At 40.7% G+C, this 19134-nt stretch overlaps 1 protein-coding gene across 1 annotated transcript; it reads right to left on the bottom strand.

Moving 5' to 3' along the window:
• Positions 1-10290: 10290 nt before the first annotated feature.
• On the bottom strand, positions 10291-18809 carry LOC138958977 (short-chain collagen C4-like). The gene is made up of 4 exons (XM_070330325.1): positions 18576-18809; positions 13560-13720; positions 13109-13171; positions 10291-12313 (listed from the first exon to the last, which is right to left on the bottom strand). Exons 1-4 carry the CDS (start codon positions 18737-18739, stop codon positions 11865-11867), a joined length of 837 nt encoding a protein of 278 aa, XP_070186426.1. The 5' UTR covers positions 18740-18809; the 3' UTR covers positions 10291-11864.
• Between the last annotated feature and the right edge of the window lie 325 nt (positions 18810-19134).

Below are 19134 nucleotides of genomic sequence, written 5' to 3'. Positions count from 1 at the left end.
CAATTTGATTGAAAAATGAGGGTGTGACAGTGCCGCTTCAACTTTTACAAAAAGCCGGATAGGACGTCATCAAAGGTATTTATCGAAAAAAAGAAAAATATTTCCGGGGATATCATTCCCAGGAACTCTTATGTCAAATTTCATAAAGATCGGTCTAGTAGTTTGGTCTGAATCGCTCTACACACTCACACACGCACAGACAGACAGACAGACACACACACACACACACACACACACACACACACACACACACACACACACACACTCACACACACACACACATACACACACACACACACACACACACACACAGAGACACAGACACACACACACACACATACACCACTACCTTCGTCTCGACTCCCCCTCTATGTTAAAACATTTAGTCAAAACTTGACTAAATGTGAAAACGAGAAAGGTATGCTATGGGAACGTTTCATGTATGACAAAATAAAGCATTACTTTACGTTCACTCATCTTCGACCCAGCGGTCTTTTAAGTGGATCGACGCACAGACAAAAATTTATAATACAGAAAAAAAACTTATCTGACAAAAGCCTAAATTTTATTTATTTTTATTTATTGATTTATTTACGAGGATTTCTATCGCGCACGTATCTCACCACACAAGGCGACTCAAGGCGCATGTCTACCTATTAATGCCGTGTGAGATGGAATTTTTTACACAATATACTGTATCACGCATTCACATCGGCCAGTAGATCCACCTGTCACTGCCTATTATTCCAAATGACCAAGAAAGCTAGAGAAAAAGAGGGAGGGGTGGGGGGGGGACAAGCCTAGTTGCCCTAAGCGATCTGCTGTGCATTAGGTGTATCGAACACCTGGTGATAAATAGACTAACCACAGAGAGCAACCATTCTAAATGTGTACTGACCAATACAGCAATTATCGATCAGGTGGCACATTTGACCTGTTGATGGATATCTTGATTTGTCATCATTTTCACGAGTTTTCATTCACAAGCACCTGGGAAATAAATCTCATGTTCCCCGGGGAATAAATCCCCGGTTACCATAGTTGCAGGAAGCCCTATTACATGGATAATCAAAAGCAAACCCAATAGAAACGCTCGAGGATTCTTCGGCTCTTTTCATTGGCGTTTCCCCAGACCTAAACAGACGACAAGACACTGCTTTGCAAAGTTCCAAAAACCAACTGGCAAACTGGCAAAAGTAAACAAAAAACCAAAACTACTTCAATAAATTCGTCACAAACAAATGAAACCTACCGATATGTTATGTCTTCTTACAAAGTCATGGAGTGCGTGTATCTGTGTTTCGGTACACAGACGTTCGGAGAAACACGAACGTCAAGTTCAAGTAAAACGACACCTGACACACACATTTTGACCCGTGCACAAGACGTTGTATCAATAAACGAAGCACAAATAAGAAACAATAATAAAAGCAAAGAAAATAGCAACACGATATGCAAACATCAAACAAAGCCGAGCCGGCAAGCAGAATGACAGGTCTAATGAAAAACAAAGAGGTACCGAGTCGGAAACAAGATCGCGATTCTTTCCTTCGCTGCACGACGCAAATCTTCTGTGAGCTTTGACCAAACGTAGCTTCCACATTCGATCACTCAGCTTAATATTTACAACAGAAAGCCGAGGGGGTGGAATACCGAGATGAACCTACAGAACTGTGCATCCTCAAACCTGACATATTCATCCCAACTCATTTAATGAACTCAAAAACACAGAAAGTTGATTTCACACGCCATCTTTGATTGCCAGTGGTTATCAAACCGGGACCCGTGTGGTTATCAGCACGGGACCCGTGTTTCAAAGCATGGCTCCCTGGGTTGATTGTGCACTTGTTTTCTCACTACCAAAATGATGACAAAAACGATGTTTGATGGTTTGTTGACAGACCAGCTTTTTTGTCGGTCCTCGGGGGGCATATCGACTTTTGTTTCATATTTATTGACCAAGGCCGAACAAAAGACGATATGCTCCCCCTCGGACAGACAAAAAAGCTGGTCTGTCAACAACCCATCAAACATCTTATAATATATATAATTCATGTTCTGGCATTGACTATACTGTCTATCAAAGGGCTGTTAAAAATAGTCTGCATTACAGTTTGCCTTGAAAAAGAACAAACGAAACCATGGTTCAGCCTTGGTATTGTGTAATGCATGCTGAGTTGTGCACTTTATTGATTTGAAAAAAAGACAACAAAATGTATTGTTAGCAAAAAACTAATGATGAGTGTGTTTCTCTGTGTGTGCATCCTCATCTTTCTCTCTCACACACTCCGCACTCGTTCTGTCTGGCTATCTGCCTGTCTGCCTCTCTCTCTCTCTCTCTCTCTCTCTCTCTCTCTCTCTCACTTTTTCTCTCTCTCTGCCCCCCTCTCTCTATCTCTCTGCCTCTCTCTCTCTCTATCCCCCCCCCTCTCTCTCTCTCTCTCTATCTCTCTCTCTGTCTCTCTCTCTGCCTCTCTCTCTCTCTTTCTCTCTCTCTCTGTCTCTCTCTCTGTCTCTCTCTCTCTCTCTCTCTCTCTCTCTCTCTCTCTCTCTCTCTCTCTCTCTTTCTCTCTCTCGCATTTTCTTAATTGCTTGTTAGTATTTGTTGTTATTTTTTCATTTGCTCTTTTCGTTTTTGCTTTTTGTATACATTTTGTTTCCTTTTGTGACATGGGCAGAAGGCCTAGCTCAATAAAACCTTCGTTCGTTCGTTCGATCGTTCGTTCTCTCTCTCTCCCCCCCCCCCCCCCCCCACACACATGTACTGTATAATTTCACTGCCATTTTACAGCTGCTGGAAATCAAAAACACTTGCTAAAATCAACAGGAAACACACACTCACACACACACATACACACACACGCGCGCGCACACACATACACACACACACACACACACACACGCACGCGCACACACACACACACACACACATACACAAAGACACACACACACACACACACATATATATATACGCACAGGCATGAACAGAGGTAACATAAAGCAAGACAAAACGTTAAAACCACTGGTCTGTCACGGTGGGAACTGTACAGACCAAATAATTTATTAAACAGCGTCTGAAAAGTAGGTTTCCCGGTTGACAACAATTGCACGCCTCATATTCTAATTGAATGCGTGTAAAAACAAGTCGCATAAGGCGAAATTACTACATTTAGTCAAGCTGTGGAACTCACAGAATGAAACTGAACGTAATCCGCCGCTAGTGCAAAAGGCAGTGAAAGTGACGAGCCTGTTTGGCGCGGCCCGTTATTGCCGCGGCCCGTTGTTGCTGCGGCCCGTTATTGCCGCAACCCGCTATTGCCGCAACTCGATACGGCGAGACATTATGACGTCACCTTAAGATGTTTTATTTCAAACATTTTTCTTCTCTATATGATTCTCCTGACGATCCTTGTCTCCCTCTCTCCCTCTCTCTCTCTCTCTCTCTCTCTCTCTCTCTCTCTCTCTCTCTCTCTCTCTCTCTCTCTCTCTCTCTCTCTCTCTCTCTCGTGCAAAATTGCAGAAGTCGTTAGATTAATCACCACAAGAACTAAATACATGCTCACATACACACACAAAAACAAGAAATCAGCCTTATTTCACACATAAGAAAAACACACTTTTCTCAACATTGAGCTGCACTGTTTTATGTAATTTTGAAATGCAAAGCATGTTTAAATGTATATTTACTGTACCGAGAATCACCTAAATTGTACAAAGACAGTACACTTCCAACCAGACACACATTTAGTGACGGCAATTTTTTTACCAGAATGCACAAAAACACCACTAGATAGTAAAGGCACAAGACAAGTGTGTTTTAACAACATTCATTCATTGAGCACAGTGATTCAATAATGAATGGAAACCCCCACCACAAAAGAGAACATTTTAGCCAAACAGAACATGTAAAACACACAAGTTACAAGCCAGAAACTCATGTGTGTCTCAACAATCAAGGACAAATACCAGATCAACAAAAAAATGACTGTTCTCAGTTTCAGTCTGAACTTGTTGTTAGATATCATCTGTTATCTGTTAACTCGTATCAGTTGTCTCTCTGACCGGACGCTACAGTCCTATACGCGAATCTATCAAAACAAGAATACAGAGTTATCTCCCATATGTTTTTCGCGAGCACTGATCTAAATTTGAGATGTTCGCGAGACGAAAATGATTGCAGATTGGCCGACTTCGACAGTGATCTCCGTTCTGTTCTTCACAGTTATGATAAAGACATCGTTCTAAGGTCAAAACAAGTCGACATTTTAATTTTTGGGACTGCTGCCGGAAGGAGACCGTAATATATGGTTTCATCACTGTCAACTGGTTACAGAAAAAATCGTCTGCTCCAGTGAGCGCCGAAACCAAACGGTTGATTATCACGTGACATTTTTTGCCATATTTAGAGTTGTTTGCGCAGTAAATACAGCCGCGAAAAATAGCTCGCTTGAAACTGTCTTACATATCAATTCCTTTGTAATTTAAACATTACAAAACACCATGAATAATCATTATCGACGATCGCGAATCTGCTTATATCAATAATACATTACAAAAAGCTCTAAATATGTTAAAAAAAAAAAATTCGGTTTCCTTGCCAGACAAGGAAACTCAAGGCACCCTGTCAGGAGAGAATGAGCCGAACTCATTTTGACCTGAGTTCAGGATGGTAACAACTTACACCTGCAGGCTCCCCGGCTCCCGTCTCTTTCTAGGAGAGCGGCTTAAAGGCAAAGTGAGCCTCCCGTAAACCATCACAGATACGGTCAGGCTTTTACACACAGTACAAACACCCTTTCATTTAAACACTCACCGATTGAGAACATCCTAGGTGCCCTCCGTAAAGAGCGAACAATTTTCAAAGAATTTATTTTTGCGTGGTTTATCTTACCCCTGAGCCATCGTGAACCCGTGTGATCCAGTTTCCCTTTTTCACAATATAGTCGTCAGTTAGTCATTTGAATGCGACTCGATGTGAGCTTATCTACAATAGCACGTTTTTATGCACGAAACAAACGGCTGTGGTTCACAAGAACTCTAGCGATGACTTTTGACTGTTGAGAGGAACGGCGATATGCATAAACCGTCGTCTGCTACGACCCTTGCGTAACCCTGCTTCCGGGCTTTCTTTTTTCAAACTTTCACAACTTCGAATTGTACTGATCTTGTCTCGATGAAAAAAGAATTCTTTTATGATTAAAGAATGTTTGTGTAACAAGCTGTCAATTTATTATTTAGATTTTAAAATTTAGGTCTAGCGCAAACACGCACCACGGTCCAAAAACATTCTGATAATCATCGATCCACGGCTTTGGCCAGTTTACATCGATAGAATGAGACCCGAAGCAGGGAAGTAACTCATTTTTGACCTGAGTTCAGGATGGGTCCAAAAAGTGTTCGAGACAATCTGCAAAATTAATTCTTTAAAAATTGCTCGCTCTTTACGTAGGGCACCTGGGATGTTCCCGTTTGGTGAGCGTTCAAATGGAAGGGTGTTTGTACTGTGTGCAAAAGCCTGACAGTATCTGTTATGGTTTACGGGAGGCTTACTGTCCGGGCGTGATTTCCGGTATTGACTATTCATAGCAGCCTTCCAGCACCAAAACGAGGCGCCATTGTTGTAGAGGAGCAAGTCCACGAAAATAAATTCTTTGAAAATGTGTCACGCTCGACAGAAAGCAGCCAGGATGTTCCCGTTCGGTGAGCGTTCAAATGGAAGTATGCTTGTACTGTATGTAGACGCTCGGGGAGCTCTGTGATGGTTTACGGGAGGCTTACTGTGCCTTAAAGTTCAACGGATCAAAGACTAGTCAGAACATGGACACAGACGGCAAAGCGTGCTTTGGATCTACCGGTGACTGGACATGTGCATCTCAACATTTAACTTAAAACAGATAATGGCATTACACAAAACCTAAAGCGATCGGCAACATGAACTACAAACACTAGACTGGACAATGACAAAACTTTACTCTATAATTGGTGACTGGTCACCCTGTCACAAATGTACTAAATGGTTATTACTTGCTACGTAGTTGTTTCTTTTATACTATTCCTCAATTCACGAAGACTTTTTACGCGCTTTTGCTTGTTCGAAACTTGTGTTCATTATGCATTTGATCAAAATGTTTCATCTTTATTTGTGTGGATGTCTTTTGTTAATTTGTTTGGTTGCTTGTTTTTTTGTTTTGTATTTGTTTATTTGTTTGTTTGTTTGCTTTGATGTTTGAGTCTTTTTTGATTTGTTTGTTTGTTGTTGTTTTGGTTTGTTATTTCAACATTTTTATAACGTATTATCATTAGATTAGTCCCTCCCATAGGCGAGGGCTGGATGTAAAAAAGCACCTGTTTGCTTATACCATTATATACCCTCGTTAATAAAGAATGTGTCTTGTCTTATCTCTCTCGCTCTCTCTCTCTCTCTCTCTCTCTCTCTCTCTCTCTCTCTCTCTCTCTCTCTCTCTCTGTCTCTCTCTCTATTTCTCTCCCTCTCTCACTGAAGTTGCTAACATAAATTTGAATAACGATAATATGCGTAAATGTATACCGATGATTAGTATGGGTTAGCACAATTGCTAGTCATCGTCTGTTTTTCATGTCTGGTGTGTGTCACGAAGTGGTTTGCATCTTTGTGACAGTGTGTTTGCTCTGTAGTGCAGAAATGGGCACAATCTTTATGGCCGTGTCTTTTTTGTTTTTTCTAGAGGCATCATTTATTTGTTTTAGTGCCATTTCAATGCACCATACGGCTTTTTGACCAATCAGGACTGAATGATAGTGAGCCGAAAGAGTATGCCTATAAGCAGACGGGTCCCTCAGACGCACTATGTTTCGTTTGCTTGTTCTTTTACCTGTTTATGGGCTCTTTGACTAGAGGCTGAGGCTAAACCAACACTGCATAACCTAAGAAATTGATTTCAGATGGAATAAATAATGAACGATTTGTCTCGCCCTGTGCATGGTTGCGTGCGCGTGTGACCTGAAACCAAAAGATCGCAAAGTACGTGCTTGCGTTCGCGTGCGTTCGTGCGTGCGTTCGTGCATGCGTTCGTACGTGTGTGTGTGTATGTGTGTGTGTATATATATGTGTGTGTGTGTGCGGGTGTGTGTGTCAAAGTGTGGGTGTGTGCGTGTGTGTGTGTGTGTGTGTGTGTGTGTGTGTGTGTGTGTGAAATGAGGAAATATACGTGCGGGCATGCGTGTATGTACAGTATGTGTGTGTGTGTGTGTGTGTGGGTGTGTGTGTGTGTGTGTGTGTGTGTACGTGTGTGTGTGTGTGAAATGAGGAGATATACGTGCGGGCATGCGTGTGTGTGTGTGTGTGTGTGTGTGTGCGTGTGTGTGTGTCTGGGTGCATGCGTGCGTGCGTGTGTTTGTTTGTGTACGCGTGTGTGTATGCGTGCGCTAGCGCGTCCACTGGCACCTTTCAGTTTATTTGATGTCTTTGAAGGGTTAATAACTGAAAACGAAGCTCTCGCTGCACTTAAACAAATGAAATCTGGGTCGGCCCCTGGGGTTGATGGTATTACTGTAGAATTTTTGAAAGTGTTTTGGACCCGCATCAGAACATTGTTAATTGCGTCTTTTAATGCAAGTTTTGACGATGGAAAATTGTCCTCCACGCAGCGCAAAGCTGTCATTACCCTTATACACAAGGGAAAGGATTTGCCTAAAAATGAATTAAAGAACTGGAGACCCATCTCCCTTACAAACAGCGATTATAAACTGATAGCCAAGTGTTTGGCAAAAAGGTTAGGAAGCGTTATTGGTGATATTGTTCAGAAAGATCAAGTCGGTTACATTAAAGGCAGAAAAGTATCTACAATATTAAGGCTAATTGATGATGTAATCGAACAGTCACACGAGTTAAATCAACCTGGTCTGTTGGTCGCAATTGACTGTGTTCAAGCGTACGATAGTATTTCAAAAGAGTTTATTATTAAAGCCTTTCAAAAATTCGGGGTTGGGCCAGAATTTGTTCAATGGGTGACTGTGTTAATGAACGACACGGTTAGCTCAGTGCAGTATTGTGGATGGTTGTCTGATTTTTTTTATGTGAAAGCCGGGATTCGTCAAGGGTGCCCGTTTTCATGTTTGGCCTTTGTACTAGCCATTGAATTGTTGGCATCAAAAATAAGACAGTGTAGACGTATTAAAGGAATTTCGTTATGGAATAATGCTGATATTGCAACCGTTATTAAAATTGCTCTGTATGCAGACGATATCACCCTTTTTTTAAAGGATGAGATTGATATGTATTATGCACTTGAAATAATGAATGACTTTTCTAGCTTTTCAGGCTTAAGGATACATAAGAGAAAGTCTGAGGCGATGTGGTTGGGTAGTAGGAAACATTGTGATGAAACATTTTATAATTTTGTTTGGAAGAAGAAGTTGAAGATTTTGGGTGTATATTTTTGTAATGATAAGAGTGCTTCTTTGGTAGAAGATAACTGGACTGGAAGAATAACGAATATTAAGCGATTGATTTGTGCATGGGAGAAGCGAAATTTGAGCATTGTAGGGAAAATATGTATTGTGAAAACGTTTTTAATTTCACAATTTGTGTATATTATGCAAGCGTTTGTATTACCTGACTGTGTTTTGAATGAAGTCAATACCTTATTGTTTAGATTTTTGTGGCGAAAAAGAGATTGTAATCGGAAGGCCTTTGAAAAGGTGAAAAGAAGCGTTGTATGTTTTGAAATTGAAAAAGGTGGTTTAAAAATGATCGATATCAGGCAAATGCAAATCTCTTTTTTATTACAATGGGTTTCACAACTTACTACATCAAATGAAAATGATAATTGGAGTTTCACTTCAAAGATGATGTATTTGCGTTTTGGAAAACATTTTGAATGTTTCTTATCGAATGTAAACAGTGCAAGATTTAAAGGGTTAGACCTAGTGAAATCACACTTTTGGAAAGCAGTATTAAAATGTTGGCTGGATAATAACCACTACGATCGTGGGACAATCGGGCCGATTTTATTATGGAATAATGCATGCATAACGTATAGTGGCAAAGTTTTATTTTTTGAAAGTTGGATACAACGAGGTGTATTGGTATTAACTGACATTGTACGTTCGGGAGATACATTATCATATCAAGATATATGTGATTTGATTGGATATTCGCCAAACCGAATTCTTGAATATAATGTTGTAAAAGCTGCTGTGTCATTATTTATGAGGAAAAATGCTGTAAATATGACTGATGATGTTTGTATTACCTTACCACTGTTTAACGGCAAAAATGTGTTAAGTGCCAGCGAATACAGGAAAGAGATTATTAATATGAAAACAGATGTACCATGTTCCGGATGATTTTGGAAGAGAAAGTTTAATGTAGAAATTGATGAACGATCCTGGATAGTTGCCTATCAGTCAACACAAGATACTAGATTAAGAGTTTTACACTGGAAAATTATGCACAACATTTATCCGACCAACATTCTCCTGTGTAAAATGAAAGTAACGGAAACTAATAAATGTAATTACTGCTGTGATGTAACTGATTTCAGTGAACACTTCTTTTTTGAATGCCCGGTTGTATACAAATTCTGGAAGTTTATTGAAGAATTTATTTTTCGTACTTTAGAAATTAAGATTATTTTGAATGTTAGTGATGTTTTATTTGGTATGCATTTTCTAATGGTGAGAAAGGCAACTATGTATAAATTGAACCACATTATCTTAATCGGAAAGATGTGCGTTAGTATATATAAAAAAACAAATTCGTTTTTACCGTTGGAAAGTATTTTTATTAGGCAGTTACAGATAAGAAGCATTTTTGTGTGAGTGTTCGAAGAACAAAACGTTAAAAAAGTTAGCTTGTTGTTCTCGATAAGTTGTATTTAATTCATTGTATGAGATATTGTTAATTGTTGTTATTTATGTGAATAAAATTGTTTGAAAAAAAAAAAAAAAAAGTCTAAATATCTTTGCGATTGCGTTAGCTATAACCGGCTTTATCGTGTAGTTGTATGCATGGGCGTATGTTTATCCAGGCGAGTGTGTGTGTGTGTGTGTGTGTGTGTGTGTGCGTGTGTGTGTGTGTGTGCGTGCGTGCGTTCGTTCATGCGTGCGAGTGTGTATTCGCGCGCGTGTGTGTGTGTGTGTGTGTGTATGTGTGTGCGTGCGTGCGTTCGTGTGTGTGTGTGTGTATATGTGGGGGGTGTGTGTGTGTGTGTGTGTGTGTGTGTGTGTGTGATTTGAGGAAATTGTTCTCCTCGCACATAAACATGCTTGCAAGCAGGCAACTTGGAATGAGCAGGGCGAGCAAGTAGATGATGCAAAGACAGTATTTATTTGCCGCTGACACATACAGAATTGAAAACATCTCATACACTTAAGCAAAGTCAACGAATTGGTATTTGAGAAGAAGAACAGAAAGACGAAATAAAAACTCCACTAAGAGAGAATTATAGCAAGGAAGACGACGAGCCGACTCTTATTTTCTACAAGTTCAGACCAAGATGACAGGCGCGGTCAACATGCTTTTAAAAAGGTTTCATTTAATCATCCATTGGCTAGCTACGTAGGAACCATGTTAAAATCAACAATAAATAGTTACCCAATAGTGTTTATTCTGATCGAGGTCTACTTGGAACAGGCAAAACAGATGACGATTTTAAAGTCGTGAAAGGGAAAACATGGCAGACTGCCTCTGTTCGGTGAGCACCAAGTAAAGTTAAAACCTGTACTTGTTCTCAGCATCATCAGCCTCATTTCCCATGATGCAACGACAAGTTTACTCAGAATAATACGGACGAAGCATTCTGACAACAAAAGTATTTAGCATCAATTTGATAGAGAAAAAAAACCCGAGAAAGGTAGCGAACTTTTGCCAAAATGCAATCTGAAATAAACGATGTTCGGAAATAACTCTAACTGTCAAGTTTCTATTTGGTTGTGGAAGAGTAGCTTTCCCTTGTTTCCATAGAAATACTGAGGCAAGCATACAGTGACGTGGACTGGGTGGCCGAGTGGTAACGCACTTGCGCTCGGAAGCGAGAGGTTGCGAGTTCGACCCTGGGTCAGGGCGTTAGCAATTTTCTCCCCCCTTTTCCTAACCTAGGTGGTGGGTTCAAGTGCTAGTCTTTCGGATGAGACGAAAAACCGAGGTTCCTTCGTTGTACACTACATTGGGGTGTGCACGTTAAAGATCCCACGATTGACAAAAGGGTCTTTTCTGGCAACATTGTATAGGCATAGATAAAAATGTCCACCAAAATACCCGTGTGACTTGGAATAATAGACCGTGAAAACTAGGATATGCGCCGAAATGGCTGCGATCTGCTGGCCGATGTGAATGCGTGATTTATTGTGTAAATTCCATCTCATACGGCATAAATGTGCGATGTGTAAATGAGACATGGATGTGTTCATGTCTGAATGCGTAAGAACAATGCAAGGAATGTCCAGAGAGGTATGTGGAAGGTGTTTCAATAACCTGCCCTGTTATATAGTGCTATATGTTTTATGTAAAATCAATGTCTTGTTTGTACTATTGTTATGTACCACGCCTGAATTTCTATATGAGATAATAAAGTATTCTTATTCTTATTCTTATTCTTAAATAAATCCCTGCGCCTTGAATATGCGGCGCGATATAAATTGAATAAACATTTTTTTTTTAAATTAAAAAAATTAAAATCCCTGCGCTTAGAACTGTACCCACGGAATACGCGCGATATAAGCCTCATATTTATTGATTAATTGATACAGTGACGTGTAGCTTGCCCCGGCGTTTCTATCGAGACAAACAAGGGAAAGTAACTCTTCCACAACCCATGAAAACCGGACAGAGTTATTTCCGGAATTCGTCTATAAGAAAGCTCCCCCCGGCGTGGAGGGTTAATTTACTTGGAGCAGACAACGCAGGTGGTGACCAAGTTGTCCTTGTAAGGAGGGCAGGGCAGACTGCCGCACTTGGTCAGGACCAGGTAGAGCAGAAACCCGTTTTTGTTTGGCTCCCCACCAACTTCGACCTCAGGACTGCCGTCCAGGCACAGGTATTCGGTCGCTGCGCGCCCGTAGTACTCCGATACCAGGTGCCCGGAATACTGGGCCGTCCACCCCTCCGGGCAAGTGATCCTGGCGGGCACCATGATGGTGGTGGCTTTGGGGGCCACGCAGACCGAGCAAGGCACGTCGTGGTCATGGTTGTCGCCGATATATTCGTACTCCGCTCCGTACAGGTAACCATAGTATACCGGTTTGGTCGTGTTGTCGTACTCGGGCTCTTTAGTCAGACACAGAGCGTTGGTAGCGCCGCCTGCATGGGCGTAGTGCTTGCCACCAACAACGCCTGCACGGAGAATGCAACGTGATGAGCCTCACACACTGCAGCCCCCCCCCCCCCCCCCCCCCGCCCCCCACCTAACAACAACAAAAATGGGGTTTTTTAAAGTAGAAAAAAGAATAGAAAAAGAAACAAAAAGGAATTGTTTTCCCCCCACTGGTTAACGGATGCACAGTATGAAGATGTTTCATTTATGTATAACTATTGCGTGCTTTTTCTTGGACCTTTCTGTACATTTGTCAAGTAAATTTCAAAAACATTTCTCGCTCAGTTATTTATTTACCCGATTCGCCCTATTCTCTGACGTGTCGGGTGCTTTTACAACTACCCCTCTTCCTCCTCCCCCTCCTCCTCCTCCTCCCCCCTCCTCTTCCTCCTCCTACTACTACTACTACTACCACTACTACTACTACTACTACTACTACTACTACTACTACTACTACTACTACTACTACTACTACTACTACTGCGGTTACTTCTACAGTTGCTTCTTCTACTACCTCGAAGAAGAAGAAGAAGAAGAAGAAGAAGAAGAAGAAGAAGAAGAAGAAGAAGAAGAAGAAGAATTATTAGTAATAGCAACAAACAACAACAACAACAACAACAACAACAACAACAACAACAACAACAACAACAACAACAACAACAACAAAAGCAATAATACAATTGTATTCTATAGTGTCCCGATTTTCTGTGGCATCACTTGTCATCACACACACGTACACAAATTCCATGGTCTAACACGATTATTTCAGCTACATGATAACCACTCGCCAGCACTCAGCACTAACTATCACTCACCAGCATAGACCTGCGACGCACCGTCTGGGCAGGTTTTTCTTCCCCAGCGAACGTAGCTCGAACCTGCAGCATGGAAACAGATTATTCTTCAACTGATATGCACAACAAACAACAACAAAACCACACACACGCGCGCGCACGCACACACACACACACACACACACACACACACACACACACACACACACACACACACACACACACACACAACACACACATACAGTAACACACAAACACAAAACACGCACAGGGAACAGTATTCAGGGTAGAAAAATAATGATCGAAGCTGCTTAATTACTATCCTCTCTTTCTTCCAAGTATTTACTTTTATCGCTACTGTTCAGCTTTAAGTAGTCAACCTGAGTTTTCGGGGGAGTTGTAGTGTACAATGATGAGGGTTTACACGGGACGATAGGAAAGCTTAACGGAGTGAACAACAAACACAACCCACCTCCTCCCGATCCGGATCCGGAGGCAGCTACAGAGGCGATTTTGCTCTCGAATTGCGAAATGAGTGTTTGAAACTGGGATTGCATAGCCTGCAGAGAATCTGTCTCGTTGTCTTCAAGCGATTTCACTTGCTTCTCGAGGTCCTCTATCTGGCCAGTGAACCTGTTGTCAGAAACAGACATATAAATATCCCAGAACAACACACACACACACACACACTGAATTAATTTCGTAGATAGACTTAGGCGTTAGTTGCACAATAAATTCAGAAGTAAAAAACATTGTTCCGTCTGTAATGAAAAAAGTCAGAGAATAGATTTACAACATGTGTCAAAGTGGAATGATGCAATGTAAACTGAAGTGTTCCACTTTTGAACATAGAGAATACTACATGGCTTGCTGTGTCGTACCAGATTTACACGAGTTGTTTTTTTAAATATTGAACTGCGAGCGAAAGCGAGCTGTTCACTATTTGAAAAAGCAACGAGTGTAAATCTGGTACGACACAGCAAGCCATGTAGTATTCTGTTTATCCTACATACTGTATTTACGTGTACTTTACTGAAAATGTCCTGCAGTCGAGGCAGCTAACTTGAAGACGCTTGTTTTGGAACCTCGATCTCTTCTAAAGCCTCGTGCAATCTATTACGTCAAAGTAAAGAAACGTCACTCTGAAAGTGTGGCGTGACGTGTTAGTTCTACAAATTTATCGAGGGTAATTAGCGAGCGCAATTTTTTTCTGTAATGACGTTTGTTTCGGTGACTTTGGCATCATAAGCAGTGGAAAAACAGGTCCCTGCCAGACTTGCTTGACATGATCTCATTTACATGATATACACACGTGTGATTTGAACGATTATTATCTTACGAGTGTATCTCTCACGTATGTAAGATAAATACTTTTTGTAACCAGCTGTGCACACTGTGCGATATCTATATATATATACGACTAGTGTCTGTGTGTCTGTGTGTGTGTGTGTGTGTGTGTATCTGTCTGTGCGCGATGCACGGCCAAAGTTCTCGATGGATCTGCTTCAAATTTGGTGGGCATATTCAAGTAGACCCGGGACACGACACAACCTGGTCGATATTTCAACACGTGCTCTCAGCGCGCAGCGCGGAACCGATTTTGGTTCCACCTCAGCTATTTTGGTTCCACCTCAGCTTACCCGGGCCCCCATACCGACACACCATAGCCGCTACACCACATCACAACGCCAAAGTTCTCGGTGGATCTTTTTCAAATTTGGACACCGTATTCAGCTACACCCCGGACACAATATCATCGATGAGATATTTCAACACGTGCTCTCAGCGCGCAGCGCTGAACTCATTTTCGTTTTTGGGTTCATTTCACCATTATAAGTAACTCTTCCTTATCTTCTCCAGTGTTTGGCGTTTATCTCCCTTCCTTCGTGTGGCTTTCCCGTTCAGTTGTAAGTTACTACACTGCGCTGTCCACTGCGCTGAGCGTCTTCGGATATTCCCGGCGTTCTGTTACTGTTACCTATTTTTAGAAGGTCAACGCAGTGTACAGAACGTAAATTGGACCCGTAAATTATCCTCACTGTAAAAGTGCAAAGGTCGAATCAATTTATAGCCACGCGAAAAATACACTGTCATCTATCTCTCTATAGATACGGCTTCTCTGTGTTTGTGTGTGTGTGTGTGTAAGTGTGTGTGTCTCTATGTAATCAACACCTGTGCATTCTTCAGTTCTGTTTGTGATGTGGTCTGGCGGCTTTTGTGTAATTTTATGTACTGGCCTTCCTTTGAGAAGCCATAACTTGCTCAGTCCTGTTTGAGTGGAGTTCGCCTCCAAAGGTGATTAACACGGTTACATTCGTCGACAAGGATGGGACTCGATATGGTCAGGAATGGCATTATGGCCACTGAATCAGTTTCGTGCTGTTCCCATTCCACGAATCTGGGAGGGACCTAAGCTTGGCGGGTCCATAGTTCGGACGGCTCTAAGTACTTCTTCCCGGCGAAGCCGGCTACCCGGCGAAGCGGGTATTCATTCTAGTACTCTATAACTCTACTAGCAATTGCAGCACACATAGTAAACACGAAATAGTGGTTACAATGTGATCTACTTTTGCAAGAATAATAATATAGTATTCTACAGTGTTCACAATTGGTTACAAAAAGTGTGTTCAAAAGTGAAAAACTTCAGTTTACTGTGTTTTCTTTTCCACTTGCAGCCATAGGTAGGACGTCAGCCGGCTTTGTTTATCTCACAAAATTAATACTGACTATTCCCCTCCCCTCCAAAATTCTGCTGATCGAACTTTGGACCATGTATTCCCCCCTTGGATTCTGGTTTGTGATGAGAAATGGTATTTTAACTTTGAAATTAGTTTCAACGCAAAATATTTCTTTTCTTATACAAGGGACGTAACTGCTCGGTGCGTTTTCGAATAAATCGAATTTGGGGTAAAATCGATCGAATTACATCACAAATCTGCATCAGTTGCAAGATCTTGACATGCTTTTCTCCCTCGAGATAATTGTACAGCTTGAAATTGGCGGAGAAACATTCAGTCTGAAGTTAATTTTGGCTGACGCCTGGCTGACGTCCTCCCGATAGCTGCATGACTCTTATCCCATGTATCTTTTGACAGGATCCACGAAGATGAGAAAATATTTACATTTGAAGGACTACATTTGGAATGAAACTTTTTTTTTCATAACAGAATTTACACCAAAAAAAATCTCCAATGCTTTGTATGATCTTGTTTTAAATTTCGAGAAAAAAAAGAAAACACGCATAGCCAGCATTATCCGCATTAACACGGAGAGCCTCTAGCTCTTTCAGGGATTCCTTACACTAATCTTGCACCATGAACATTTCTTGTTGAACAAACAATTCTGTCATTCATATAATCTCGTCAAAAATGTATTGAGACATTTGTTGTTGCCAAACTTGAAAACAATCATGCCCGTGTCATTGCGTGCTGTAAACCCGTGATTTGTACAAATGTAAACACTTTTTACAAATTATACGTCCCAACCTAAAACCGCGATTTGTAAAAATGTAAAAATGTTAAAATATCGCATTCCACAAAGTAATACATGCCTTTTATTAATATTAATATTTGTTGTTTAGAGCCTCTATGGGTTTGGGCCGGATAGGTCAAATAATTTTTTTTTTAGCATAACAAAGAAAGAGAAGAAAAATCTAATAGATCCCTTGACTTTGGGGTAGCGCGACTCTGTTGCTGCTAGCTTTCCACTGGGAGGAAGCGACCCGAATTTCCCAGCGATGGAAAAAATAAAGTAATGAAAAACAATATTTAAAAAAAATTAATAGACCCCTTGACTTTGGGGTAACGGGACTCTGTTGTTGCTAGCTTTCCACTGGGAGGAAGCGACCCGAATTTCCCAGCGATGGGACAATAAAGTAAGGAAAAAAAATGGAAAAAAATCTAATAGATCCCATGACTTTGGAGATGACAAGAAAATATCGGGCGCATTTACGTGATTTGTAAAACGTTTTACATTTTTACAAATCACGGGTTAACCCGTGCGTTGACGTGGCTATTTAGAACACTTTTCGGATTGCAGTTTTTTTTTTACATAGGTCACATGACAAATTATTTAAATGAGGGAACCAATAAAACTGACCGGCAAAAAAGAAAGGTACCAATTCAAGTATCAGCGTGAATTGAGAATAAGCACTATTCAGCAAATTCTAAACACAGGAAAATTCCAATTTGACATCAAGCTTTGTTGATAAAATATGCTTAAAAAACACACATACACTAAAACACACACACACACACGCACTGTGAACAGTATCCAGGGTAGCAAAAAAGATATTGTTGAGCATTTTTGTCAATATATAAGACTTCTTTGCTGGAAATTGTGATTTTAAGTCCTTCTTAATTGTATGACAATGCAGGATAGTGAACGTGTTCTAAAAATGTCCTGAAGGAGTTCTTCAGCGATGGTCTAAACACTTTTAGGTGTTCAAAACAGGTTACAGCAGGTTGAAAACGTTTTAGTGTTCATATGTGAACACATGTTGACATGTAAAAGTGTGTTCAAAAGTGGTTACCACAAGTGTGTTAAAAAGTGAAACACTTCAGTTTAGAGTGTAGAGGAGGTATGGCTATCTGGCGAACTTCGTCTGTTACGCCAAACTTGACAGAATCTGATGCACATGCCCACCGTGGTAAGCGTCAAAAAGGGGGATTTTTGCGTCTATTTTGAGGGGTTACACAACAAGATAAGATAAGATTTCATAAGATTTTTTATAAAGTCCTGAGAGGCTACCCTCATGGAATTTCGGGCTGCTTTCTCACTGGGGAACGCAAGCTGCAACACAGTACGGCGCTACCCATTTATTTTTTAAAATTTTTTCTCGCATGTGTGTATTCAAAACAAAAAAAACAAAAAAACCCCGTCATATCAACACATTTGTGATTATAAATAATTTGTTAATAATCCAGTTTGACCTATTTCTGATTATTAATTGCGAAGTGATGAGCTTAATTATATCATTTTTTTCATAATTTTTTTTTTTATTGTAACTTGCTTTTCAAATTCAGGTAACCTTAGTTGTGTTTTATAAAAATAAAATATTGCCTTGCCTTGTATATTTATGTTTCCAAGCCCTGAGACTTTCGCACTGAACTTGGGTTATTTATCGTGCGCATACGTGCACATGGGGTTTGTTCGGACACCGAAGAGCGTCAGCACAAAGTTGACTCTGGGAAATATATCCCTCGCCGAACATTCTTAAGAAATTCGCAAGAAATTCGTATGTGGATTCGTTTGCATTCGCAATGATCGGTAGACATTCGCAATCACTCGCAACTATTCGTTAGACATTCGAAAGGATTCGTTAGACTTCACATTTTCAATATTCTTCCTGTCCATTCGTCTCTTTTTTTTGCCGAATGCAATATTTTCATAATCGCAAGGATATTCGTCACTGTGTAAGAGTAGCAAACAACCAAATCACTGACAATAACATATATGTATACACACATTTGCACGGAAAAATACTTACAGCCTTTTCATGTTGCGCTGAATCTTCTTAACTTTCACCAGTTCTGCCAGAATGTCTGCGTCCGTGGCGGAATCGTCTGGTGGTGGTGGTGGTAACCCTGCCCACCCTTCGGTAACCAAGGCGACGAGAATCATTAGACCGGGAAGCAGCAACATGGCTCTCATCTTGTGATCTTGGCTTTCACTTGGCTAGGACTGGAGTCAGATAGCAGCAACAGTCAGTTGTGTCCCAACAGAGCAGAGATGGCTGATTTATATACACAAATTCTGATTGCCAAGAAAGCGTGGAATTGTTTTTTGCAGGCGTGGACTTCATTCTGGCCAACAAAATTAATAAGTAAAAATAACATAGATTAATGAAAGGAGAATGATCATGGTAATAAAACATAAAACCAAAAACATTTGCCAATTAGAAACCAGCATTTGTATTCGGGGGATTGCAATGGACCAATCAAGGACTCTAATAATCACAGAGGCTGGGTTTCAAAAAGAATATTTGAGTCCAGGGGCTGCTATTGCTTAATTTGTTTCTTTGTTGAGTCTAATTATCTCCTTGATTG

The sequence above is a fragment of the Littorina saxatilis genome, linkage group LG2 (genome assembly GCF_037325665.1).
Source record: "Littorina saxatilis isolate snail1 linkage group LG2, US_GU_Lsax_2.0, whole genome shotgun sequence".
Taxonomy (NCBI): Eukaryota; Metazoa; Mollusca; class Gastropoda; order Littorinimorpha; family Littorinidae; genus Littorina; species Littorina saxatilis.
This window is presented reverse-complemented; position numbering and strand designations above follow the sequence as displayed.